This window comes from Phyllopteryx taeniolatus, chromosome 5 (genome assembly GCF_024500385.1).
Source record: "Phyllopteryx taeniolatus isolate TA_2022b chromosome 5, UOR_Ptae_1.2, whole genome shotgun sequence".
In the NCBI taxonomy this organism is placed as follows: domain Eukaryota; kingdom Metazoa; phylum Chordata; class Actinopteri; order Syngnathiformes; family Syngnathidae; genus Phyllopteryx; species Phyllopteryx taeniolatus.
The window spans coordinates 7,319,554-7,344,603 of record NC_084506.1 but is presented as its reverse complement, the minus strand read 5'-3'; the positions used below and the strand labels follow the sequence as shown (position 1 = coordinate 7,344,603).

The 25,050-nt window shown below is 41.5% G+C and overlaps 1 protein-coding gene across 9 annotated transcripts in view; it reads left to right on the top strand.

Moving 5' to 3' along the window:
* The first annotated feature begins 348 nt into the window (after positions 1–348).
* Positions 349–25,050, top strand: part of fgd4a (FYVE, RhoGEF and PH domain containing 4a) — a 46,372-nt gene continuing 21,670 nt past the window's right edge. For 2 of the 9 annotated variants that reach the window (XM_061775215.1, XM_061775214.1), the window contains exons 1-2: positions 12,327–12,667; positions 22,745–22,828. Coding sequence is in view for 7 of the 9 variants with exons in the window: in XM_061775205.1 (XP_061631189.1) it covers positions 527–620; positions 22,745–22,828 (178 nt within the window). In the remaining 2 variants the exon portion in view is untranslated. Of the gene's footprint in view, positions 621–5,526; positions 6,033–12,326; positions 12,668–12,773; positions 13,019–19,265; positions 19,432–22,744; positions 22,829–25,050 lie in introns of those variants that run through there. The other 7 variants (XM_061775205.1, XM_061775209.1, XM_061775206.1 and 4 more) reach the window with 7 other exon arrangements.

The window sequence follows — 25,050 nt, the reverse complement described above, 5'->3', positions numbered from 1 at the left end:
AGGCGTAGCCCTTTTCAGCTACTCCCTAACCAAATAATAAATAAATAAATACATGAATAAATAAATGACTTGGCCGAAAGAACTAAAGTAAACATTAACACACGATGCACGTGTGCAGCCTGGCATGCAGGCTGTTTTTTCGGACTGTGTGACAATTTTGTTTCATTTCACTTTTCAAAACTTGTTGACAGTTTCCCCCTTCCCAATTTTTTTTTTTTTTTTTTTTTAAAGTAGTCTTTTTAGTCGGCAGCTGCTTTTTGGGTAAAAAGTTGCAAGAGTCGTCCTAAAAGTTGGCAACTGTATCGAGACAAGTGGTCAATTGTGGGCGGAGCCTGCCTCGCTCGCTTGTGCTGACGTCACTGAGGGAGAAGAAACGGACACACCTGACACTTTCGTACTAACGCCAACATGTGTGAGTCCCTTTTATTCACAGCTTCCGCCGCGTCACCCTCTTTCTTAAAAAGGGCAGCTATTTGAAAGAAGAGTCTCGAGGCTACCTGTGAATGAACCTCATTGGTGTGTGTCGATGCTGGAGCGGCGTTTGCCCCGGAGCAGCATGGAGGGCTTTCGCCGAGTCGCTTTTCGCAGGAAACAACAAAGTCTGGATGGAGAAGACGCAGGTGAGCTGGGAGGTTTTCTCCGTCTAAGTGTTGCTGCGGGTTGCTCGACTTGAGGTGGTGGGGTATTTTTTTTTTTTGTTGTTTTTTTTTTTTTTTGTGCGAGATGACATTTTTTGTTGTCGACGCGTTTTTTTGTGGAACACATGACAGTCAATTAGCTCCATTGGCGCCACATGTTTACACACACAACTGCTCACTCAAGTGGCCGCTGAGCAGGCAAGTTGGGGCCCAGCCTGTTGTGGAAGCATCTACAAGCTGGAGGGCTCAGTTTTTTTGGGGTGTTTTTTTAATCCCCCCCACCACCACCCTCCTTAACTCTCCTATGACTGTGTAACATGCTAAAATGTGCGCTGTGGTGCTTCAACGTGTGAGCTTATTATAAATGAACTTTTTCAGCTGCCCAGTTCTTTCGGTGCTTGCATTTTTGAACCAGTTCCATGGCAATGTTCCTGCAAGTGTTTTGAACTGGGAGTGAGCAGCCTTGTAACTCTGCATGTGCAAACATGCAAGTGAGAACAACAGTACCTGCACTTGTGATGTGAACTTCGCTCTCTGTTGGTAGTGCCTCTGCAGTTTACTTTGGCACACCATACACCAGTGGTCAGCGGTCAGAGGCCTTCTCTTCACAATCAGAAGCCCTTGAGCAACATCTACATCATAAACTGTAATATTTGTTCCATGAAATTGTATTTATTTATTCCCGACAGTCTATTATCTTCATTTTGTAGCATTTGTCTCATCTGTACTACTTTCAGTGCATGTGAATGTAAGACTTTTTTTTTTTTTTTTTTTTTTTTGTCCAATCAATTTCAGCTTCTTTTTGTGTAAATTAACCTGGCCAGTTAGCGACGGGACTGTAAATTTGTCCTCACAGGGCCTGAGCGCTGGCCCTCTGACATCAGCACTTTCCCCGTCGTCTGATTGGTTGGTCAGGGCAAAACCTGTTACGGTCAGCTTCGATGAGCAAAATGCATATGTCACCATTATGACTGAATAATGCGCATCAATCAAAATCGGGCATTGTTTTTCTTTGGAAAAGCATAATGTTGCTACTAAACTTGTCCAGTATTGAGTTTTATTACATACTTACATGTATGTTGTAATTCCGCAACAGCAATTACCGGTGCCCCCAAGTAGTGTTTTAATCTGTATTTATTTATTTTGACTGAACTATATAGTCCACTATATAAAATTATATAAATTAAATTATATAAAATGAGTGAATGATTCTGAAGAGAGCCTCAGTGAAGTTTGTTTGGTTTCTTTTTCCGAGGGTCCGTTTGTAAGTTATATATTTAATGGTAGTGGTGTTGTTTTAAGAATTGCAAAAAAAGTTGTTGGAATTTTAAAACAATTTTAAATTATTTTACCACCTTTTATAAAGGTTAAAACAAACGTATTTCAACTAACGCAGTTTCATTTGCATTTATTGAAATGTTTATGTACACTGTCCCTTTATAAAAAAAAAATAATAATTGAAATTTGACAAACATGACTTGTGTGTATATATATATATATATACATATATATATATAATTATTATTATTTATTTTATTTTTTTTTAAATACAGCTTTGCATGATATCTCCTTGAGCCAAAACAAATGTTTTCCCTCCCTCAATGTGGTCACTCAGAGGCATGATGAATAAATCTGCAGAAGCTCATTGACTTCGGTCCTCTACAGTGCAGTTTGCTGTATAAAGCATAAACAGTAGAGTGGAGCTGGTGGTACTGTGCGAGCTACCTAATCGGTGTACAATAATGGAGCTTTTTGTCTACTGTCTGCTTAAATAGAAGCGGTACAGTATATGAATCAAGACTGTTGGCAGCCATTGTTGTGCTGTGAGTGATGCTCATTCATTCTCAAATGAACCCCCCTACTGTCCTCTCCTGGCTTTTACTCACTTCTGGTGACACTGTTCACTTCATGACTAGTCGAACATGAATTCCCTTTTTGAGCTTTTTCACGTTGTGTTAAACATTAATAAAAACAGAATACAATGATTTGCAAATCATGTTCAACCTATATTTAATTGAATACACGACAAAGACAAGATATTTAATGTTCATACTGATAAACTTGATTGTTTGCAAATAATCATTAACTTACAATTTTATGGCTGCAACATTCCCAAAAAGCTGGGACAGGTGGCAAAAAAGACTGAGAAAGTTGAAGAATGCTCATGAGGCACCTGTTTGGAACATCCCACAGGTGAACAGGCTCATTGGGAACAGGTTGGTGCCATGATTGGGTAGAAAAGGAGCTTCCCTGAATTGCTCAGTCATTCACAAGCCAAGATGGGGCGAGGTTCACCTCTTTGTGAACAAGTGCGTGGGAAAATAGTCGAACAGTTTAAGGAAAATGTTCCTCAACGTACAATTGCAAGGAATTTAGGGATTTCATCATCTACGGTCCATAATATCATCATAAGGTTCAGAGAGACTGAAGGCCGAAAACCAACATTGAATGCCCGTGATCTTCGATCCCTCAGGCGGCACTGCATCAAAATATTAACATCGATGTGTAAAGGATATCACCACATGGGCTCAGGAACACTTCAGAAAACCAATGTCAGTAAATACAGTTCGGCACTACATCCGTAAGTGCAACTTGAAACTCTACTATGCAAAGCAAAAGACATTCGTCAATGAATCACCCATGAATCAATACAGCAGTCAGTGAGAATCAACACTCAAGTCACCGTACAAAAATATTAGGATCCAACAGTGACTTAATTTTACAATTGTGTGGAAACAGTTGACAGATTGTTGTTGGCAAATGTATCAAGACAAGTGGACAATTGTTCTTTTAAATTAAGATCAATCTTCCCGCTAAATATTTTGAAATTCTCAGAATTCATTTTTAGCAGCTGTATTAGCAGCAGTTTTCAAAGCAATGTTAATACATTATGGTAGACTCAGTTGTTCCATGATTTTTATTTTTATTTTTTCAATCTGTGAAAGTGCTCAGTCAATCATTCTAATTCTCAGAATCTGTTTTAATATTTTTTATGATGTGAACCTGAGTGAGGCTGTGACGGGATTTAAATGTCTTAGAGCATTGCTACAAGTAAGTAAGTTTGCAATGGTGCAATTCTATTGACTCAAATGTCCAGTAGTTGTGGCACAAACCTAAAGGCACCGTCGCCAAGTGTGTAATTTGTATATAGTCCAGGAGATGGCGGCAAAGACAGAGGAAAGTTTCCATCTTGCTTTTTTTTTTTTTTTTTTTTTTTTTTGCCACAGCTTGTGGCATGAAATTTTCCGAGACATTTTTTTAAAAACTTATTCTTACTTTTACACTTGCATGTTTTCTTTTTCTTTTTTTTTCGTCTGTGTACGCAGGGCAGGTTTGGAGACAGAGTGCCATAATATTTTTGAAAAACTGCTCCAAAAGCATTTTTGTAGTGTGGACAGTTTGGAGCATCTCAGGCACTGGTATGGGAACCCGCCGAGTCTATCATATTAGTGCGCCATCCAAAGATGGTTGTGGGTTCGACCCTCAGCCCTCGTGACCACATCAAAGTATCCTTGAGCAAGATCCTGAACCCGGAGTTGCTCTTGGTGCTACGTCATCAGTAGGTGAACAAGGAGGCAGTCTTAAGGAACTTTGAGTATGCTATACAAGTGAAAGCCCATCTTGAAATTGAGTGTTTATTTTACGTACGTGTATATTTTGCCATAGTTTCAACAAAGCTCCTGTAGCCCAAGGTTATAGGTAAGCATGAGGCTACGGGGGTGTGCCCACCAGTGACAAAGCATCGCTATGAGTGTTCCCGCAGGCGCACGGCAAATGAGTGACACCTCGTCAGTCACGCCTTCTGTCTCTGTTTGGTTGATTTTCCTTGTGCCCCGTGGGTTCTTAAAAATCATATTGGAGGTCCAAGATGGATCCAGTGTGTGGCGGATTTTAGTCACAGATCATTTTGCTAATGTGCAACTGTCAGGTTTATACTGACAGTTTTAACAAATATGATTTTATTTGATTTTTTATCTTTTCATTTATTTTTGCAGACTTCCCTTTTTAAGAACGCTGCCTCAACATTTTAACAAGTGGTTACTGACAGTTTATTCTTCTTTTAGCATCTAGTTCTCCTCAACACCCTTTGTTGAGACTTGTCTTTTTGTGTGGGTGTCACCAAAAAAAAAAACACACAAAAAAAAAACGGAAAAAAAAACGCCAGTTAATCATTTGGTGGTTGCTGAACTCAGGTCTTGTGAGGCCAGTGAGGTCGATTATGGCATGTTTCTTCTTGCCAAGTACAGTTTGGAGCTACTGCAAACATTGCGCGTGTTTCCACTGTGGGGAGTGTCGGTGGGTTAGCGATAACTGCGTTAGTTCCATCAATACTGACACATCGTAGCGGTGACACACCGATGTGGCACTTACTTACAGAAGGTGAACACAACAAGTCTAATGGCGAAAATAGTGGACATTTGGCATTTCATGTTCTTTCGTCTTGGTAAGTGGGTGTATATTACAAGAAGAAGAGAAGCTTTGTTTGGCATATTTCGTATTCTTCCCATTACTTTTCTGTTATTGCATGAAAGCTCCACTGCAGTTGGTATCCACGTCGGCAGAAAGAAATAAACAATTAAGCACTTTTGGAATGAAACCACTTTGAATGAAAGTTGGTGTCATGTTGAACTAACATTGCACACTCTCCTGGATGTAGAACTGTCGCACAGAATTGAGGCCAGTAAGCAACTATGGAAAGACACAAAAGACTATGAGTGCAGCACAGGGTTTGTCGCAGCCTTTCCACATGCGTTTCCTGACTACACTGCGCGTTGCTTCCCCTCCTCCTGCCATTGTGAAGTTCTTTCCAGAAAACTACAGTATTCAGTCTTATCTTAACGTCAAGCTCAAGCCCGCTCGGCTTTTTGAAGATGGAACTCGAGAGGAGGAGGATGTGAGGCTAATTGTGAAACGGTTATTCCCTCAACTTTCTGGAATCAGGGACATCCAGAAGGACTGATCAACGTGAAGGTGTTAGTGGATTACATATCTCTCTAGTTTGTATCAGCGGAGCATCTTGCCTGGGATGTAGCTCTTTGTGCACAGGATAAGAAGTGGGAAAGAGGAATTTACCAAAACAAAATACATTTTACAACCAGATCAACACATAATAATCAAAGCTTGAGCATTGTGTGTAGTGATGCTATCAGCACTGGTCTTACAGACAACATGGACTGCTGGGCCACCAATTACGCGAGGTTTCAACTGAGACGTTTGACTTGCGAGCTGAACAAGCACGACAACAGGCGAGCCACCGCAGTGTAGGGGGTAGAAGATCTGCTTTTGCTTTCCTCTCGTCAAAGACATTTGGACTGACAATGAAACGGCGACGCAAGTATTGGTTTTGGAGACGGAAAGGTAAAAACGCAAAGATGTGTCTGCTCTGCTGTTATGGTAAGATTTAGAGGCTTAATTTGATGAATGAAGGATTAAATGATTTTCAAGTGTTTTACCTCCCTCTTATAGTACAATGGTATTTTATGCTTTCTTTTATTTCATATAAAATATGTCTCTCGTCAAAATATTGTATTGTTGTTTCAGCTTGGGTGCATAAAAAATTCTTAGCAAAGCAAGATGTACTCCAGACTATTTTTCACAATTTCTTTTTGATTGATTGATTAGTTAGGGCAGTGGTTCCCAAACCTTTTTTTGCAGCGCCCCCCTTTTGGAGATGAAATTATTTTTAGCAGTTAGAAGTTAGAAAATGAGCTCCATCTGCCCGGGTGTAACTTAATAATGAAACGTGTTCATGGTAGACCAGCCCAGCGAGCCCCCCAGTTTGAAAACCACTGACTTAGGGGCAATGCGGTCTGACCAAAACAAGTGGAAATGATCGTCTCTGTAATTTGTTTGTGTTCAAAAGTTGTCTTTGTTCTGCAGTGCTGCTGAAGTGCAGCAGTGAGTGCTGGGTTTACTAATGTGAATGTTTGGCAAAAGCGCTAATCAGAGTCGTCGATTTGCCGAGGAGACGCATTTGTCTCCATGTGGACGAGCTTGCCACTGCGAAGCAATGAAGCAGTCTGATGGGGCTTGCTGGATAAAAAAGCAGTTTTGTCTGCAGAGGCCTGGGAACCGTCCCCCCCACACACACACACACACACACCCTTTTACAGCCACTCTGGCCTTTTGGCCACATTCCCTAAGGCCCGTTACCCAACTGTGTTAGTGTTGTGTGTGTTTATGTGCAGTGTTAGAGGGCACGTATATAAATTGATGTGTGTTGCAATATGCACCTTTCTGAGGGTGGTGCGTATTGTTGGAGAGCTCTACTGAATCCGTCCCCCACACCCCCTTTTGCTTCCTATAAAGAGCAAAAGAGAGGAAACACTGAAGCATTCTGCTTTCGTTCTCACTGGCAGGAAGGAAAAGGCTGGGAATGCTAGCCAGCCAGTCCAAGTCCTTTCACCACACTTATTGTTTCAACGTGGGAGTGGGTGTCACATGCTCGAGTGACACCACTTGTCACGGTCAGCGTGGGTCTACACTTTTAATAATGTTTAAAAGTTCTCATTCACCTTTTGCCAAGGCCTTCAAAAGGTTGGATTAGACTGAATAACGTATGTACTTCCTTAATCGCTTCCATGTGCAATAAAAACATGAACAAGGTAGCACGTTGTGATATTTGTCCGTAAAGATTCTGCTGATTCATATACGCAATACAAATGCCATTCAAATAGGATCAGATTTTAGGTGCGGCTCCAGCTTCTGACCCCAATGCAAGTGGACTTTACTGACAAAAAGTGAAATTAAATTCTTGTATCCTCACCAAAAAATATAATGAGTGGCGAAGCGAATATCGCCCACGTTCACCAGGGTGGCGAATCAAAATCGCTTGCGTCGAAAGCCCTTCCTGATAAAAGTTAAATTGAGCGCTCATTCTCATTCTGCTGTGTATTAACAGTGCTAGTGGTTTAGTTTTTCTCCCCGCTTCGTAAAATGCTTCAATTCGCCACTGAGTGCGCACTCGGGAGAGCCGCAGGCTCACGGGCCTTCTCAGCTGCGGGGAGCGCCGTGTCGCTTGGCGATGCCACTTGGCGTCGCATTTCACCGCATTGTACGTTTGAAATGTTGATGGTCAATGTCCTGCAAGTGACTTTAGTTCTCGCAGATAGCTAGCTGCCTTCATCCAGTGCACAAGCCGCTAATCCTAATTTGGTTGTCATAATGACGATAAGGAAAATAAAGTTCCAACTTGAGAAAATTCTCCTATTTCCTGAGCTAGATAAAGTCCTTCAGATCCTTCTGGAGGATTATTAAGTAACACATGAATAATTATGGTTATGATTAAAATGATTATTAAATAACAAATGAATAATTTCAAGGTTTACTCTATTTAATAAGCACATGAATCAACATTTAATATTGTTTACCATTTCAACCGCTTTTATAATCACATCTTGGTGGTGGTGTTTTCTTCATCGCTTTACTCTGCTGATACGAGTGCTACTAGCAAGAGCATCATTACGCAGTATTACATTTTTATAAGGGATGAAATTAAAGCAATAAGTCAATTTGATGGAAGGTTTTTCTTTGGACAATACAATAGTTAATAAAGATTTGTTATTCATATCAATTCATAACATTTAGGGAATTTATTTGTTGGCTGTATCCAATGTCGTGTTGGTTATACTATAAAATAATTTATTTCCTGTGTTTAGTGAATCATGCTGAAGATAAACGTACCCCAAAAATTGCATGCTAAATCAAACTCGCAATATTTTTTTATAAAGACAATTTTCCCAAATCGTTCTCCAGCCCCAGTCCTGATTGATGACCACTTAGTTTTGATCGGGCCCACATCGTTACAAGCTTATCGGTTAGGAGATTTTTATACTGTTTAGCCGCATTGCCTAAGATAGCCAGCCAGTGGGTTGTGTTTGGGAAATGTATGCAAGCGGATGGCAAAAGCATTAGCATAGCGTAATGGATGACTGTGATGACATACTGTATGTAATGTCTAGGTCATAGCCTCTGGGCTTCTCTTTCCGTCAGTGTGTGGTTTTTATTCCTCTCGCCTGTGACTTTTGTCGACTGTTGTCAGCTGCAGCCGGTAAAGTTACAGAAATGCTTCACATTCTGTATGATAATGTCAAGATATTACCATTCAGGCGTGGCAACTCCCAGCAGAAGTGGATTTCATGATGTGATCCTCTGGTAGCCGCAGATACAATCGTGCGAGTGCGAGTAACTGGACATAAGACACTTAACGTCTTATCGCTCCTGATGAAGCCTCATTGCAGCCTTCACAATCACCATTGTGTGGATCTATTAAATCAAATCCTTCCCACAGTTACCACAGTTGTTGCCCAGGGCAAGGCTGTTCAGTTCCTCACATACCAACTGCCATTTGGCAATATTTTCTGCAAATTCAATATTCTTTTAATTTGCATTGCGGATGACAACCAGCTATACATTTCTGGTAAATGAAACAACACTTTCTCCTTCCCTCGCTGCATGTCTATTTGAAATTAAAACCTGAAATGTCTTAAAACGCAGTAGTAATCAAATTGATATTCTGATTATATGGGCACCAAAACAACAAGATCTAGAGTTGATAGCTCCTCCCTCACAAGTGACAGTTGCTCAGTTTCCCCTAACACCCAAGTTGAGTCTGAGTGTCATCCTTGATAACACACTTGTTTCACTCTCACATAAATAACATTACCCGGTCACCACTGTCGCCGTCGTCATAGGCTGTTTCGTTCTGCGTGAACGCTAGCAGCTAGATCCGTTCCACACGTCCACACACACATGTATTTGTGAATATTACTCCGCGGCTGACGAATATGCGAGCGCATTGGCCTGTGCGCTCGGGACCTGCTTTGGCTAAGTCACAGGATTTGACGAGACCAGAAAAAACACTTCTGCTTCTTCTTTTTTTTTTTTTTTTTTTGCTGAGAAAGATAATAAAAGCTAAGCCAGCTAATGAAAGCAGCCAAGCATCTTCTGTGCTCATATGCTCCTCTATCACTGTCAATAAATGAACAGTTGAATGCATTTGCTTATCGCTGCTTGGGTTTCAGATTGACAGCAGGGAGGGTGTAGGCGTGTGTCCCGGGCTGATTACGGGAACCAATGCAAGTGCAGGTTGCGTCTGTGATGCGGGGGCAGATGCTCGCCAGACACACTGTTAGCCTGCCGTCAGCTGTTCTCTGCTGCAAAGTGGATGGATGTGGGTGTGTGTGCGTCTCTGCTGCAAAGTGGGTGTGGGTGTGCGCGCACTCAGACAACACTAACCATTCATCATTGACCCTCACAGACAGCAGGAGAGAATTTGAGAAAAAAAGAACGGGTTCAAATGGAGTGTGTGCATCATGCTACATGATTGTGTATCTGAGATGCATGCATACAGATTAGCCAGTGTGGATTTAATTAATGATGTGTGTTGGAGGGGCTCACTTCGGTGCTTATGGTGGAGTGGTGGGCCATAGCCTGGAGCCATCGTGCTTGCATCCTGCCATCACCTCAGGCCTAAAACAGAAAAGATGGATCAGAGTGGTGAGAGCGTGGTGTGGGTGTGAGCCAGACAGACAAAGTGGTGAAGGGGAACGACAGCTGTAGTTTTCAATTCTGAAATGAAAGTGTCTCTTGTCACTGCTTTTATGCTTCTGATTGGCTAAGAAATGTTAAGCAGGCAGTTACGTTGAATGTAGAACTGTAAGAATGGACTGAGTTACACTTATATTGTACTGTCTTTTGGCTTTGGTTTTAAAAAAAAAACTGTATGTGCACTGCATATACGAAAATAACTTAATAACACATCACATCTGATTGAGGTGTGTCTTTTATTAATCACCTGTAAAGTATGATTAATATCATCCTTGAATAAAATAGAATACGGTAGAATAGAATATAATGCCTTACGTTGAAATGTTTTTTTGTTGGTAATGAATAATAAAGCAGAGTATGGTTTGCCCCCGACCGCTGTAGCCTCAGTGAAGCTAAGAGATGCACACATGATTACAGCTTCGTATGCAAAAATGGGGGAGAGAACATCATCTTTGTGTTCGGTAATGGAGGTGCAGGTTAAATCATGGAAGTGGCCTCATGTGTGTGCACCAGCACGGTGCTAAGGGTACTTTTCATTTATTAGATCCGAGCATGCGCTAGATTTAAGTAGACCCATTATTTACAATGTTGTCAATGTTACTATGGAAACAATTGTCCATCCCATTTCCCACAGATATGAAATTGTCTTATAAACGCATACCTTGATTTGCTGAGTTAATAATTGAATCATCGAACTAATGTATTTGTTTAGTGATGACCACCACTACAGATAGTCTTTGTCGTCGTGTCATCGTACATCAGCACTTGAAACAGAGTGAAAACATCACCATTAAGACACTTAAACTCACCTTATTAAGCCGTCTTGTCATAATATTATTGGGGTATGTATGTGACTCTAACAAGCAAAATTATCCTTTAAAAAAAAAAAAAAAAAAAACAGAAATTGCGATTGGGTGGTTATTCTCTTCATGTGTCTTCATGTGCGTGCTTCACTTGACATGAGTCCGACTCGTGACCTTTTGGTGCTCATGACTATGCACTATGCATGTCCAGGAAGTAACTGTTCATTTTCTGTATTTAGCAACCAGCTTTCCTGTCTGAAGTTTACGAACACGTCCACATTTGCACAGAGACCTCCGGGCGACTCAGCACACTTACAGTATGACAGTGTTAAAATCTGGATGCACTTTATTAATTATTGTGTAGGGTATTGGGGACTGCACAGACTCAAATATGTGTGTGGGTTGTGTGTGTGCGTGCGTGTCAGCACGTATGGCATACAATAAAAAAATGTGTATTATATTTTAACAGATAGAGAGCAAACAATCAACAGTACAATGGAATTGCTAACGTCCGTTTCATGACGCTGGTCAACCTTTGACTTTTTCAGGAGTTTGAGACATCATAGGAAATAATGTCAGTAGAAATACTGTGTGACATGGTCAAACTGTCAACATCATAAAATGTTATTTTTTCTCAGGTTGTTGTTTTTCTCTTAACATCATTCTTTGGAGCAGCAGCCCTCTTTTGGATTAAACGTACCACAAAAACAACAACAAAAAAGTCATGACATATTTCACAAGATGTGTTCCTGTGTTGAAGTGCGCAGGTTTTCCTTGGAGGACCGAGAGCCCTAAATAGAGCAATAACGATCTCATTATTACTGTTCATTAGATCATTTCACAACCCCAAATGGAACTTAATTTAGATGGACACATGATACATCCACATTGCTTAACAATAGCTGCTCTGGCAATGATGCGTGTTTGTATCTCCTCCGTCAGGCCAAATTGTGTGTGCGCTTCAGCCTGAAATGCGAAGCATATCATGATAGCGCCGGCGATAACGCTGAGGGGCTCTGAAGATGATTTGTCTTTCAAACAGATCAATTCATCATTTCTCGCCCAGTCTGCGGTGCCTCTCTTGTGTCACACGACCCTCTCCTTCCCTGGAGGGGGTTGGTTGGCTTGCCGTTTCACATCTTCTGTGCACTATGGCCAGCAGCAGTATCCAGGGGCAGCAGATGAGTGTGGCCATTGGCTTCTTCCCCTCTTACTGGCCCTCCCCTCGTCCTGCACAATGGGACTGATTGTCCATGCAACACACATACACACACACACACACACACAGAGGGGGCTTTGCTCTGCTTGTGGGCTGTCTGGCGCTCCCCCACCATATGCCCCATCTCCGCTGGAATGTGATTATCTTCCGTCGCTGTGGAGAGGAAGGCAGAGCAGTGCGAGAAGCGAAAGGAAAAGAGAGAGAGAGAGAGAGCAAGATGAGCGCTTGAGCTGAAGGGTGAGTCAGTGTCACTGAGGCAGCAAGTGAGTGGAGGGAGTGACGGAAGGAAGGGAGGATGCGACTAACGCAGCCCGGCAGCAGCATAACAGCAGCCTGAACCTGCCCGCCGAATCTGGAAGCTTCGCTCAAGAGAGGAGGAACCTTTTTTTTTTTTTAGGGCGGGAGTATATTTTCCACACTCAACCCGACTTGTGTGACTTGACACAATCTCCACGCAGGTTAGTGCTTCCTACAGGCATGCACGCTGCATCCGTAGGGCGTTGTGTTGAGCGGACTGATGTATGAAGCGGTGGCGCACCAGAAAGGTGTTGCCTGTTCAGCGCGCACACATAATGATGTCCTTTGCCGAGGCTGCCGGTTAACGAAGTCAGGAGCACACGTGTTGTGTGTACGCTGTAAGGTGTTGTCAAAGGAGCCTCTCAGCTGCAGGGAAATGCGCTAAAAATCTGCAACGCACACATGCTCGTGCATCAGAGAGGCTCCTGCTGTTTACCCCATTTAACTGTGTTTGCTTTGAATGGAGCATCGGCCTCTGCTGTCCTGCCTGAGCTGTGGGAAAATCTGCACTGGTGAGTGTGTTGGTGCACTCATGTGCGTTGCCTCTGTGTGTGTTTTCACTGTAGCCTGCTTTTGCTGAGCTGACTGCAAACCGATTTAAAGTCACCTTGTCGTTACAGATGTATTACAACCTCTTGATGAGAGATATAAAACTCCTTGTGTACAACTACTGGGTAGTGCAGGGGTGGGAAACAAAAAATATTTGTTTTTATTTATTAGCAACCCTTATCGTATGTCAATAACTTCAATATTATGTTGTTGGTTCTAATGAGGAGACTGGTGTCTGTTGCTGCCATGGCAACCCCAGATCGCACACCTTTAACAGTCTGTAACGCCGGCGTACTAGCCTGGAGAGCGACTCTGTTGTGTTAGCACCAGCACCGATTCGAACAGTTCCGTCCAGTGTTGTGTGCAGATCTTGCGACATTGTCATATGCTAAAATGACCAGACTCATTTGGAATATACCGTGTAAATGGTAGGGAGGAAAATGTCACAATGGCTCTTTTTATAAACTGACATCTATAATAACATATGTCCAAAAATTAATGATTTCTCAAGTGTCGCAGGAGCTTTTCAGGAAAAAAAATAAATATATATATATATATCCCTTCGGTTGCCTTATGCATACTTTCTTGAAGAAGCACCTATCGATACAATGCAGTGTGTCGTTCTCTGTTTCAAAAGCAGAATGCCATCTGATTTTTAATTTTATTTTTTTTATTCCCCCCTCCCCCCCCTTTACACAATGCAAATTATAACACAAAAGCTCAATTTGTAGGCAGAGGTGTTGCAGATCTAAGCTACAGCATTACATGATATAACAGTGTTGAAATGTTTGGATAATGAATGCAAGGCGGCCACTTCTGAATACTACCACGGCCAGATTCCGCGGGTACAGAAGTAAATCTAATGCCTCTGTCACACATTATTTAATCCACAATTATTCTGGAATGTACACGTTTTTTAAGTAGCTTAGACCCCTTTAATAATGTGCCACGCTAGTATACATCCAAAAGAACACTTGGGGTTTCCGATATATATATTTCTCCTTTTTCTCCTATTTACCACATTAACTAGTTTAGGATGATTCCGAAGATTGAGTTTTTATTTTATTCTGTCCATCTTCCTCTTGTACAGTAAAGTGAAAATGCAGTGTCATGCCCAATGTAAAGGCAGTGCGGGTTTCTTTTTTTGGCAGAGAGTCAAGTTGCTGTTTTGTCCTCTCCATTGTACAGCGGTTTGTCTTTCTGCTGAGCTCCCATTGCACCAACCAGAAATGCTGATTCTGTTTGACACCTTATTCCCCCACGAGGTGTCAGATGAAGTGCGTTCGCACATGTGCATGTGTGCACTCCTTTTATGTGTGTGTGTTTGTGCAGGTCAGGGACAGAAAATAATGTTGTTGTTTTTTTTTTTGTTTTTTTTAAAGCTGATTCAAAAGCAATTTTGATTGCATTGTGGCTAGGCATGAGCTGATGCAATTACAGCTCGAAAGGGTAAACAGTACATTTTGAAATGTTAGTAAACATAAAAAGAAAGTAAACAATGTAATTTTTCGAAGTAAAATAAAAATGTAGTGCATGTAACAGTTAAAGCACTTATTTCTCAGAAAATGGGTAGCTACTTCTCTGCTCTGCTTTCGCTTTGTGAAGTAACATACGGTGATGCTATTTAGCCATGTCGTATAAATTTCACCAATTGTATACACGCTAACTCTCATAGCTGGTTGCAAACATTCATTTCAAGACAGCGGTATATGTACATTGTACATTAACGTTACCTTGACCTGGGTGGTGGTTTGGATGGGTTCCCCTCCTTCAGCCTTCGCTCAATCGCTGCTCACTTATGAATCCCCCAATAGTTTGAGGCAGGACACGGCCGGCTGCAATGGCTGCAGCAGCCAATCCTATTGCAGCAAGGTTTGTCCTGGTTAAAACTCAAGTGGTATCAGAATAAAACATGGTAGCACGCTGCTGGTGCCCTGCTTCTTTGATGACTGAAAAAAATGCTCATACAGGTTACGGAAGGTTTAAGCGGTTTTTTATAACGGTGGATTTCTAAAACCGTGGTATACTGCCAAACCACTAACTGGCCTGTCCCTAATTGTGGATAATTGTCATTGCTAATTTGACCCCACTGCCCGAACTCTGTTCACCAATGTTTTTGGCACATCCAGTACATTCATTGGTTTGGCTCCTTGAGCCTCTTACACGATGTGAACAAACATATGCGCAGTGTGCACTGCTGTCTGTTAGTAGTTTTTAGCAAAGTGCCTCTAAAATAAATGACACTTAACAACATAAAGCAAGCCTAAATAAAACCCATTTGTTCTTACTTCCACTTTAACTTCCTACTTTCTATCGAGTAAAATGGTATTTCTTGCCGTTGCTACATCTGCGACTCTCAAAACGTTGTCGCTTCAGGCTGGGCTTGCAGAGCTGAAGCCTTTTCTGTGCATTCCAGTTCAGCGCTGAGAATGTGGGCTCCAGAGCCTCCGGTCAGAAAGGCTCATTCAACACAAGAATCCTGCCGGACACAATGATCTTGTTTGAGTTCTGTTTGTGTTGTTTGATGGGGCACTGCATTCGCCATCTACGTGTATTTACTTCATGCATTATGCATTGAGTGAAATCTGGTTAGCGTTAACAATTGTCAATGCAGTGATCAATAGAGAGGGGGGGGGGGAAATGCATTTGAAATATGAGTAAAGCGGATTTTAATTTGAATTGTACCCTCAGCCAGGGCCAGTTTTTGGTTTGTTCGTTAGTAGTACAACACAAAAATTACTTTACAGAGCTTCACAAAACTGTACGCAGTGGTGGGGAGGGGTTTTGGCTAGTCAGCATCATTGACGCCATTCAGACATACAGTATATAGGAACTTTGCTACCTAGGAACGTGTACAGTTTAGTAATGATCTAAATCACGATTCTTAGGATCTTAACACAATACCGGAGTTTCTCGTGATCAATCTTACAGGATAAAGCCTCATGTATTTATATCAATTCAATGACGCTTGTGTGCGAAAGAGGTGTGAAATTTGTTGTTTTCCGTTACTTATGGTTGCTAAAAGGTCAGTTATGAATGTCCGTATCATAAGCATGTCTGTGAGTATTGTCATTTAAAAAAAATCTCGGCCCTAAATCGATCGCAGCTCCTTGTCCAGGTCATAAAATATTATCTGGCAGCCGGTGGTCTCACATAAAGGTGCATGTGAAAAAGTCCTTGTCACTCAGTAAAAAGCGGAAAAAAACGGTAGGTGTCAATCACTGTCAACAAAATATGATAGCAGCATGTCCTCATCAACCTTTCCCAAATGTCATCTGCTCCTCGTCCTTTTGTGAGAAAAACTGAGACCAACAATAGATGACCATCAGGCACCAGGGTTCAGTTTGGGAGAATTTCTCATGAGGTTATTTTTGGAGATGTTTTCAATTCAGGAAGCACTTTTGCTTCGTAGATAGAACTTTAAGAGCTATTTTGGGAATGGACAATGGAAAAAGGCTAAATATGGAAAACTGACTGCATGGAAACTGCTTTACAGTGATCAGAAATTACTATCAAATTTAACATTGAGAATTCAACGCATATACACTTAGAACCTACATTATATACAGTACTTAGGCTTTCCATCAAAGGCCTCACTATGATTAAGCCCTGTCGTTCATTTATGAGATGTCTGCTGGGGCCCAGTGAGATGTGCTGATTGGACGTTCAGTCTATCGATCGACACATTTAGATGCTGCCGCCGGGCGGCTGTGATCTGTTGTCCGCAGGAGGTCGTGGGGGGATGGCGCAAGAGGGGGGGGGGGGGGGGTGACAGAAATGAAGAGGCGCAGTGAAAAGGGGGAAGTATTAGCAGCCTGAGAGAATGAGAGTTGCCTATGCATTCTAACAATTGATCTCTTTCTCCTTGCTCACTAATGAGTCAACTGCCTCTGCTGTCCACACTCCTAAGGAAGTTATTTGTTTTGCTTGTGTACAATTTCCTGCCTTTAGTTTTTGATACATCAACCTCCATATCTTGGTGAGTAGTGATCTTTTTGAACATACACCTTTTTTTTTTTTTTTTTTTTTTTCTTTTAAGTGGCAGTCGTCACATTGATCACAGTGTATCCCGCCTGAAATTCTCTGTATTTGGATAAGTGGATAAAATTGCAATTTGAGCAGAGTTGCTCTACTGAGTTGAATATGTTCATGGCCCCTCCAACTCTTTGACTAAATAAAGTAAATGAAGTTTTTCAAATATTTGGTTTTTCCAAATTGAAGGTAGAAAGAAACGGGTTGTAATTTTGTCAAAGACAAATACTATAATAATAATTGAGCAAGTAATTTAAATTCAATTCAGAAAATGATATGTAACATCTTCCTGTCCTTATTTGGTGAGTTGTACTTTTTCTGCACTTATGTCAGAATGTACACATTGTTTTTTCATCCTTGGCAGATGTCCATGTTATTTGAGGGCTTGTTTCAAATGCAGATGATCATGATAACCATCTTCAACAGAAATTTTGGTACTCTTTCTCTGGATTATGGCTGCGCCTTTATTGAAAATATATTTAAAAAAAAAAAACCTCCCCGTCCTTTTTTTTTTTTTTTTTTTTGGGGGGGGGCTGCTCGGGATTACAACACTCCCGTGATTCACCGTCATTAGGGCCACGCTGCATATTCAGATCATGCTAAAAGCTTATCTTCACATCCTGGGGTTTTGCAGCTTGCATGCTGGGAGCCAGTGATGAGATGGGCTGTGTCTGCCCAAGATGTATACACTTTACGAGGCACATTTGCGGTCGCAGCTATAATATTATCAGTTCTGCCATGCTCTACATTGAAAGTGCCTGGAGCTGCTGCACCGATCGAGTGCGATACAAATAGAATTCAATGTAAATAGTCTTACAACTCTTCATGCATTTTTTTCAGGAAATTACAGCGTTCAAGCATGCATCCATACTAATGCTATTGTTTGAATGTTTAAGTGCCAAGGAATTCCCAGTTTTTAGTTTTTGACACTAACAAAAGAGTCTGAGAAATTCTACTACACATGTGGATGGCACATTTAAGTCAGTATTTATTTTCACGAAATAAACCATCTTGCTTGCTTCCTCATTCCTTTGAGTTGCGTTGTGAGGAAGCTTTAGGAACTTTCCAAGAAAGAAAGAAGAAAAAAAATCCGCGGAAGATTTTGGAGGGGTGTGTTTATGTAGCTGAGAGAAATCAACCAATTATATTTCCTCAATACAAAGGGACTCATCTGGTTGCTTCGGCCACATAAGAAGCTCTACAAGGTCGTTGAATTTTCACTCAGTTATGAATGTAGCTGACCCATTAGTCTTTGGTAATTGCCAATGGCGTGCGGGCGGGAGAGTGGGGGCATGGCGAGACCTGCTGTCATCCGGTAACCAAGGTCTCGTACGAGGGGCATGAAAAAGGAAGACGCTATCAGCAGCATGAACTGCAGGTTGATTAAAGAGGCGTGACTTGGCATGTTAATAATGCCATTATGTATGAGTTACATCTCAATGTAGGAAAGCTACGCAAATTCTTATCTTTAGCTTTTTCACTACAATATTGGTGAGTTTGGATGGTTTCCATTTAGATGCTAAATGCTGCTTCTTGGGGAGGGGAGCTTGTCGTGTGGAGCTATTTAGTTTTCTTTTGTTATTTTAACTAGCTACTGTTTATAAATTGGATACTCTGGATTAACTAAATGAACTATTCACTGTGTACATATGCTATCCATTTTCCTTGTGGCATGCACTCCCCTGTCTTCAAATGCATTTTTATCAGAGTATGCATATAGTATGTATGCAAAAATGTATCCGTTTTTAGTGTTTGGGACTGATTTAAAAGTAGATTTAATTATCAGGGTGATGGTCATCTTGACTGATATCGTTGCTATCAAGGTTGTTTAGCTTGGATGAACTGGACAGATAACTGCACATGATGCAGAAATGTGTGATTGCAGATTCAAGTTTCATAGGACTTATTATGGACTTATGATCTTTCCACTTGTGAATACTCCCTCAGCAACCTTCTTGACAACACTTTGCACCTCAGAAATGTCCTCCTCTGCTCTGGTGTCCCTCATCATCTCCGTCCCTCGTCCTCCCACACTAACATGGCCCTCAATTTATTTTCAGTGACACATCGAAACGGACTGTGAGCAAGTTTATCAGGACGGCTGAGGCTTCCTCCTTCCCCCCCCGTCATACCTGGTTAGAGGAAACCAGTTTGTAAAGTGACGGAGCAGGTACTGTTATGGTAAATACATTCGCTGAGCCGTCTAGCCAACCTGTAACTAAAGAAATCCGGACTAGTTTCAAGACGTAAACCTGAGCTCTAAAGAAAATTTGCAAGCTGGATGATCATTGTGTGGAGTTCAGCATGTGGAAAGCGCTGCAGTTCTGGAAAAATGTGTGCTCAGGTACTGTGTTGATTTTTTTTTTACGGTTCAAGACTCGGGTAGATTAGAAGTTTTTGTTTCCTGTGGATGCATGGAAACTGTTGAATTTTATGATAGAAACCAAACACACATCCTGCATTGTTGTCATGTTAAAACCATTTCAAGTGTGGTGTCGGTGTTCTCGTGGATAATAACAACACTCGAGATTTTGTTATGAAGCTACACACTAGATTGAGTATACTGTTTAAAAAAAGCAAGTTACAATTTTTCATACGTCTAAGTTGCGCCTTTGACCGTGCGAGTACTTTTGCGTAATTCTGCAGACATACAGCACAACAGGATGAATTTTTGAGTGAAGCATAACGGCATAATGGTGAGAATGTCTCTTTTATAGAGAGACTGCCGTCATTGGGTAGCATGTTGCTGGTTCTGCTGCTCGCAGAGCATGCTTGAGCACTTTGAGTTAAGACATGATGCTTTGTGAAGTGTATGAAAAAGCTGCTGTCATGAAGAAGAGTCTTCACTCTGTCCATGTCTGTTTGTTGCTATGGAAAAGGTCAACACAGACAAATGTGCTGGCAGCAGCATTCACATCAACTCAAGAGATAATGGGTGTGTCACACCACAATTTGTTTGAGAACTACAAGCATACACACATTATTATTATTAAAATGGCATTAATGGGGTTTGGTTTGCACGTGCAAAAATGGGAGCAAACTTGATTGCTTACGCAAACAGAATTGGAACCTAATCTACTAACCGGGCACACCCAAATTTGCGTCTGCCAAACATGCAGAAAATGTGCGCATTCTGGAAAGAACATGTGTAAATGCAATAATTGAGCATGCTTAATAGGATTTTATGTGTCTTGAAATACGGCGCAAACGGCACCGCTGTGCGCAACCATTCGCAGCGCTGCAATTTTGGCTCTCTTTGCCTGTCATGGAGCAGTTAGAAACGCGATGTGATGCTGGATGGGCAAATACGTCCAATTGCCACACAATTGGGATGAGCTAAATCAAACGCGCGTGGCTTTTATGCTGTTGCTGGCCTCCCCAAAATGATGGCAGCGACAGATTTATTTTCTCTAACTCAGTCATATGCTTGTTGGCCTGTTCCAAAAACATTTTCAATTCCATCACTTGAAACTTTATTTGGGCGCTTGTGGTGCTCTCACAAATGTTCCATGGTGAAAACAAGAGCAACCTAAAGCGCCATAGCTTCTTTTAAAAACAGCAAAAGAGGAAAAACAGGTTTGAATTCAATAATGTTGACATAATGTTTGTCATCTACATACCACAGACAATGTTTTTTCCTCCACAGTGGCTTTGTGTCTCTCACGGCCCTGTTATCATTTCATCAAGGTTGACATTCAACTAAAGGTTGCGTAATGGTAATGATTAATCTGAGTCCGCAGCGTAGAACTGCGTGTCCGTCTGGGTCCATGCACCTGATCGTGTCCCATCTGTGATGGGCTTTTTGCTCATAGATGAGCCAAAGGTTGTTGAATGTGAAAACAGGATGTTTGAAGTATGGAGGAGGTTTACTTGGAGCGAGCCACTCGGTGAACACTAAACTTCCTCCTCCTTCTCGGCGAACTGAAGAGGTTGTCATTTTGTGTTTTGTTGAGTTTTTTTTCCCTCACACATACTGTGTGCATTTTTCAGAGCTAACATGGTGGCACTTCCCCCACTTCAGGAAACAATAGCAGGGTCACACAGCCGAGCAGCCAGTGCAAGTGTCACACTTTAGTTTGTGGGTTGTTTCTTTATGCAAATGTTCCAAAAATGTGACTGTATAAGCTGCTTTCGTGTGTTTATGGTATAATAAAGAAACGTACAGTGTGTGTGTTTGTGGATGTGCTCGTAAACAGCAGGATGCCTGTCATGAGGAGTCCAGATGGCAGATGGAGAAAGCTCTACTTTAATCCCTGAGCCAGAATATTATACCCCATTCTTCTCAATTACATGCACATGCACACACACACACGCGATTTGTAACACCCACTGACTGTACTGTAGGTCATAATTCGGATTTAGTCCACTTGTCCGCAACATTACTATTAAAGAACAAAAAATGTTCAAGTAGTGTAGAGCAAATGTATTCAGTCATCATCATTAATGCATTGCGGCCTGACTATAGTCTGGGATTTTTGGTGCTCTATGCAGAAAAATCTGACTGTCCCAATAAAAAAATATTGTATAATTCTGCTGTACTTCCTCCCACATTCCAAAAATATGTTTCTTGGGTTAATTGAAGATGGACGAGTGATGGTATTATTCTGACACCCACTTTTGAGTACAAAGACCAGATTGATGTACTAACCACCAAGTGGATAACAAATACGACTTGAGTCAGCGATTGTGATCATTGAAACTCATCTATGATAGATTACTGCAATTTCATTAACCTAGTAGCACAGTTTCCCCAAGTCATTTTTAACTTCGGGTCATCAAGCCCCAGACAACTTAGCTCCTAGGATCACTGAGACACAAAAACCCCTCCAAAGGGGGGGCACTTAGGCTAACTGTGTGTGGCGTGCACTGTTACATGTTAACTGCTTTGATCGTCTTGCAGCTTTTGCTACGTCTACTTATTTGGCTGTTTTTTTTTTTGGGGGGGGGGGGGTCAGTACTCCTGTGAGCCCATCATTGTTTTTATTACCATTATCCCTTTAATCTTTTATGTGCATATTAACGAGCTGTGTGTACAGTATAATGACTGATAGCTGTCCCCGTGGACAATGCCCTACATATCCCAGACGGCCTAATTAGTTTGTGTCTCCAAAGGCTGTTGCTTAGCATTCTCCAAGCAAACAAGTTAACTTCTGATTGGAGTTGAGAGAAACGTCTCCATCTTTACATTTATAGATGTGATAGCTGTGGATTGTGGATTGGCCAGGCATTCGAACAGGGGTGTGTAGACTTATACTATCCACTGCCTTGGTTTGCGCTTAAAATTGACTGCTATTTGACTCCGACTAAAGCTCCATCTTGGTGGTCTCAAGCTATGTTTCCACATGTTTTAGGGAGGTGTGAGTTGCGCTTTAAAAATATTCTGCTATAAGGCCGGTTGTGATGAGATGAAGATGATGAAGCGCTGCCAGCAATCATTTGTTGTGTCAAGATGAGCACTTTCATCAACGGCATTGTGTACTTTCCAACTATCGTTCACTGGGCTACGATGGGTTGTGTGGAGCATGGCTTTGAATGTGATTTTAACTTATTGTGGGGGTTTTTTTTCCATCTTTTTTTTTTTTTTGTCCTGTCATGTTCATTCTGTGCAGAAATCTAGGTTGCATCATCATAGTCAATTCTGTCTCTTGCGATTGCAGAGAGGAATGATAACGCGGTGTGTTTCCAGTCCACGTGTGCTGATGAAAAAGCTTGCGTGCCTGTGAAAATCGAGCCCTCCGCAGGTAAGATGCCTCATCCACACTCACCTTGCATACGCATTTGTAGTCATCCCTCATTCATAAAGTGGCGGAAGAGCCAGATACAGCTAATATTCAAATTGTACAGCACTCGACACGAATGAGAACAGCCCCTTTAAAGTGTAAGCTTTTTGAAAATTCTCAACATTTTTGTGATGAATGGGCGCTTCCCACTTTTCTTTTTCTTTCCATTCTCCTCTGCTCCCTTCTCTCTTTTATAGCATACAATATAGCCCAAGTCTGTTTTCTCTCTTCTCACGTTTTCATCCTTGATTTACTTCATTCCTGACCAACACATTGCCTTTTTTCCCATCCTCTGTTTTTCTCTGGAACTAGTGTGCATTTCTATACCCCCCCCCCCCCTCCCCAACACCATTCACCTCTCTGTTCATCTTCCTCGCTTTCATTACATTCGTCCTCATTTTGATGCTGCTGTTGTAGCTCCTGACAATGCCGAAAAATGATGTGCGTCTAATCTTCGATTGGCTCCTGGATTAGAAAATGAGGGAGGGTTAATCTGAACAGATTCCGGTCCTAGTCCGTATGCCATGTGTGGTAATGGTGATGTGTCACACTTTCTATACCACACACACACACACACACACACACAGAGTTACGCTCAACACAACAAAAGCCTCACATAAAGCCAGATGGGGCACTCACACCCTAATCTCGTAGGTCCAGTGGATGTGTCTTTATAGATTGAGGTTTTTTTTTTTTTTAGTTTTTTTACGTGGTAATAGATAATGTTAACAGCAGGCATCGTCACTGCCAGCGCCAATGAGCGTCACGTGGTCTTGAATTTTTGGCCTGGAGGAGTTGTTTTATTCACGACAACTGGTGAAAGTTACGACTGGCCTCGACATTGTCGCCATTTTGCACACCACATTTTCTTTCACATCTTGCACAGTCGTTGTTGTAGTTCCTCTGAAAGCAAAACAACTGAAATGTGACTCACTTTTAACCGACTGAATTTAGGAACTCACCCTGGCTAAAAATGAGTTTGTAAAACGTGCTATGGCATTGAAGTAATTTTTGTCTCACGGTTCTTAAAATAAAATGGGATTATTCCCCCTTAGAGCAGTATTTTATTGCTCTGAAATAAAAAAAATTAAAAAATGCAGATGTATGTGACTCTTTTAGCCTTATCTTTTAAAAAAAAAAAAAAAAAAGCACCTTCAGTTTCAAATCAAGTTCAGTTTGTGAGTACAAATAGTAAAAAGCAATAATGTAGAAATTGCACCTTGAAAAAACATTTGTTCAGTTATCACGAGTGTGAGTGTTTATTTTTGGACATTTTATCATGATGATGATTTGTACTAGTATTCAGATCTTAAATTCATTAGTTTGGCCTATTTATCTTCAGGCTCAGTTTGTACGTCAGTTAACAAATTTACTTCTGGCCATTTATTTTGAGCACCACAGTCACATACAAGCTGGGCACACTAGTCCGCAGCAAGATTTAGTTTTGGTAATTTTGCATTTCTTTTCCACACCATCGCTGTTTACAATGAATTACCTGAGCGGAAGGACTTCCGAGTGAGCCGACCAGTTTACTGGAAGAGAGATGTCACACCTGGCGTTCCATCAGCATGCGTGTGTTTTGAATGGAACGTGCGCACGTGTACACGTGTGTTTCTTGCAGCCTACAGATATGTAAAGAGCAATGTGGCCCTCCTGGGCAGACAAACGATGACGTTCATTGCATACTTTGTTGATGGATGAACATTGTATAACACTGGAGGGCAGCAGTCACACTGAGCGACCGGGTCAACTAGTTTTCATCAGCTGCAGACTATCGGCAATTGTCTTGGCTGCAATTCCAAATGTGGAATAGCACGCGATTGACATCGCAACAACACGGGCATTGCGGCCAATCCAAATGCCAGGTTAGATCACTTCATCTTTTGCAACAGAAATTGCGTTTGTGGGTACCAAAAGAGAACCAGCCCCACCCACCCTGCCCAGCAGTACCAATACATGTACAGTATATTGAGTATATACAGTATCATACACTGCCGTGAAAAAGTATTGCCCCCTTCTCAAATTCTTAACTTGTTGCATAGTTTCCCCTCTTTAATGTTTAACATCATCAAAAAATACATAAATATTGGACAAATGATGAAATGTGATATAGCGGGGTTTGCTGTACAGTATATTTATCATTTCCTATGTACCTGCGGCTAAAAAGTGAATCGTGGAGTTTT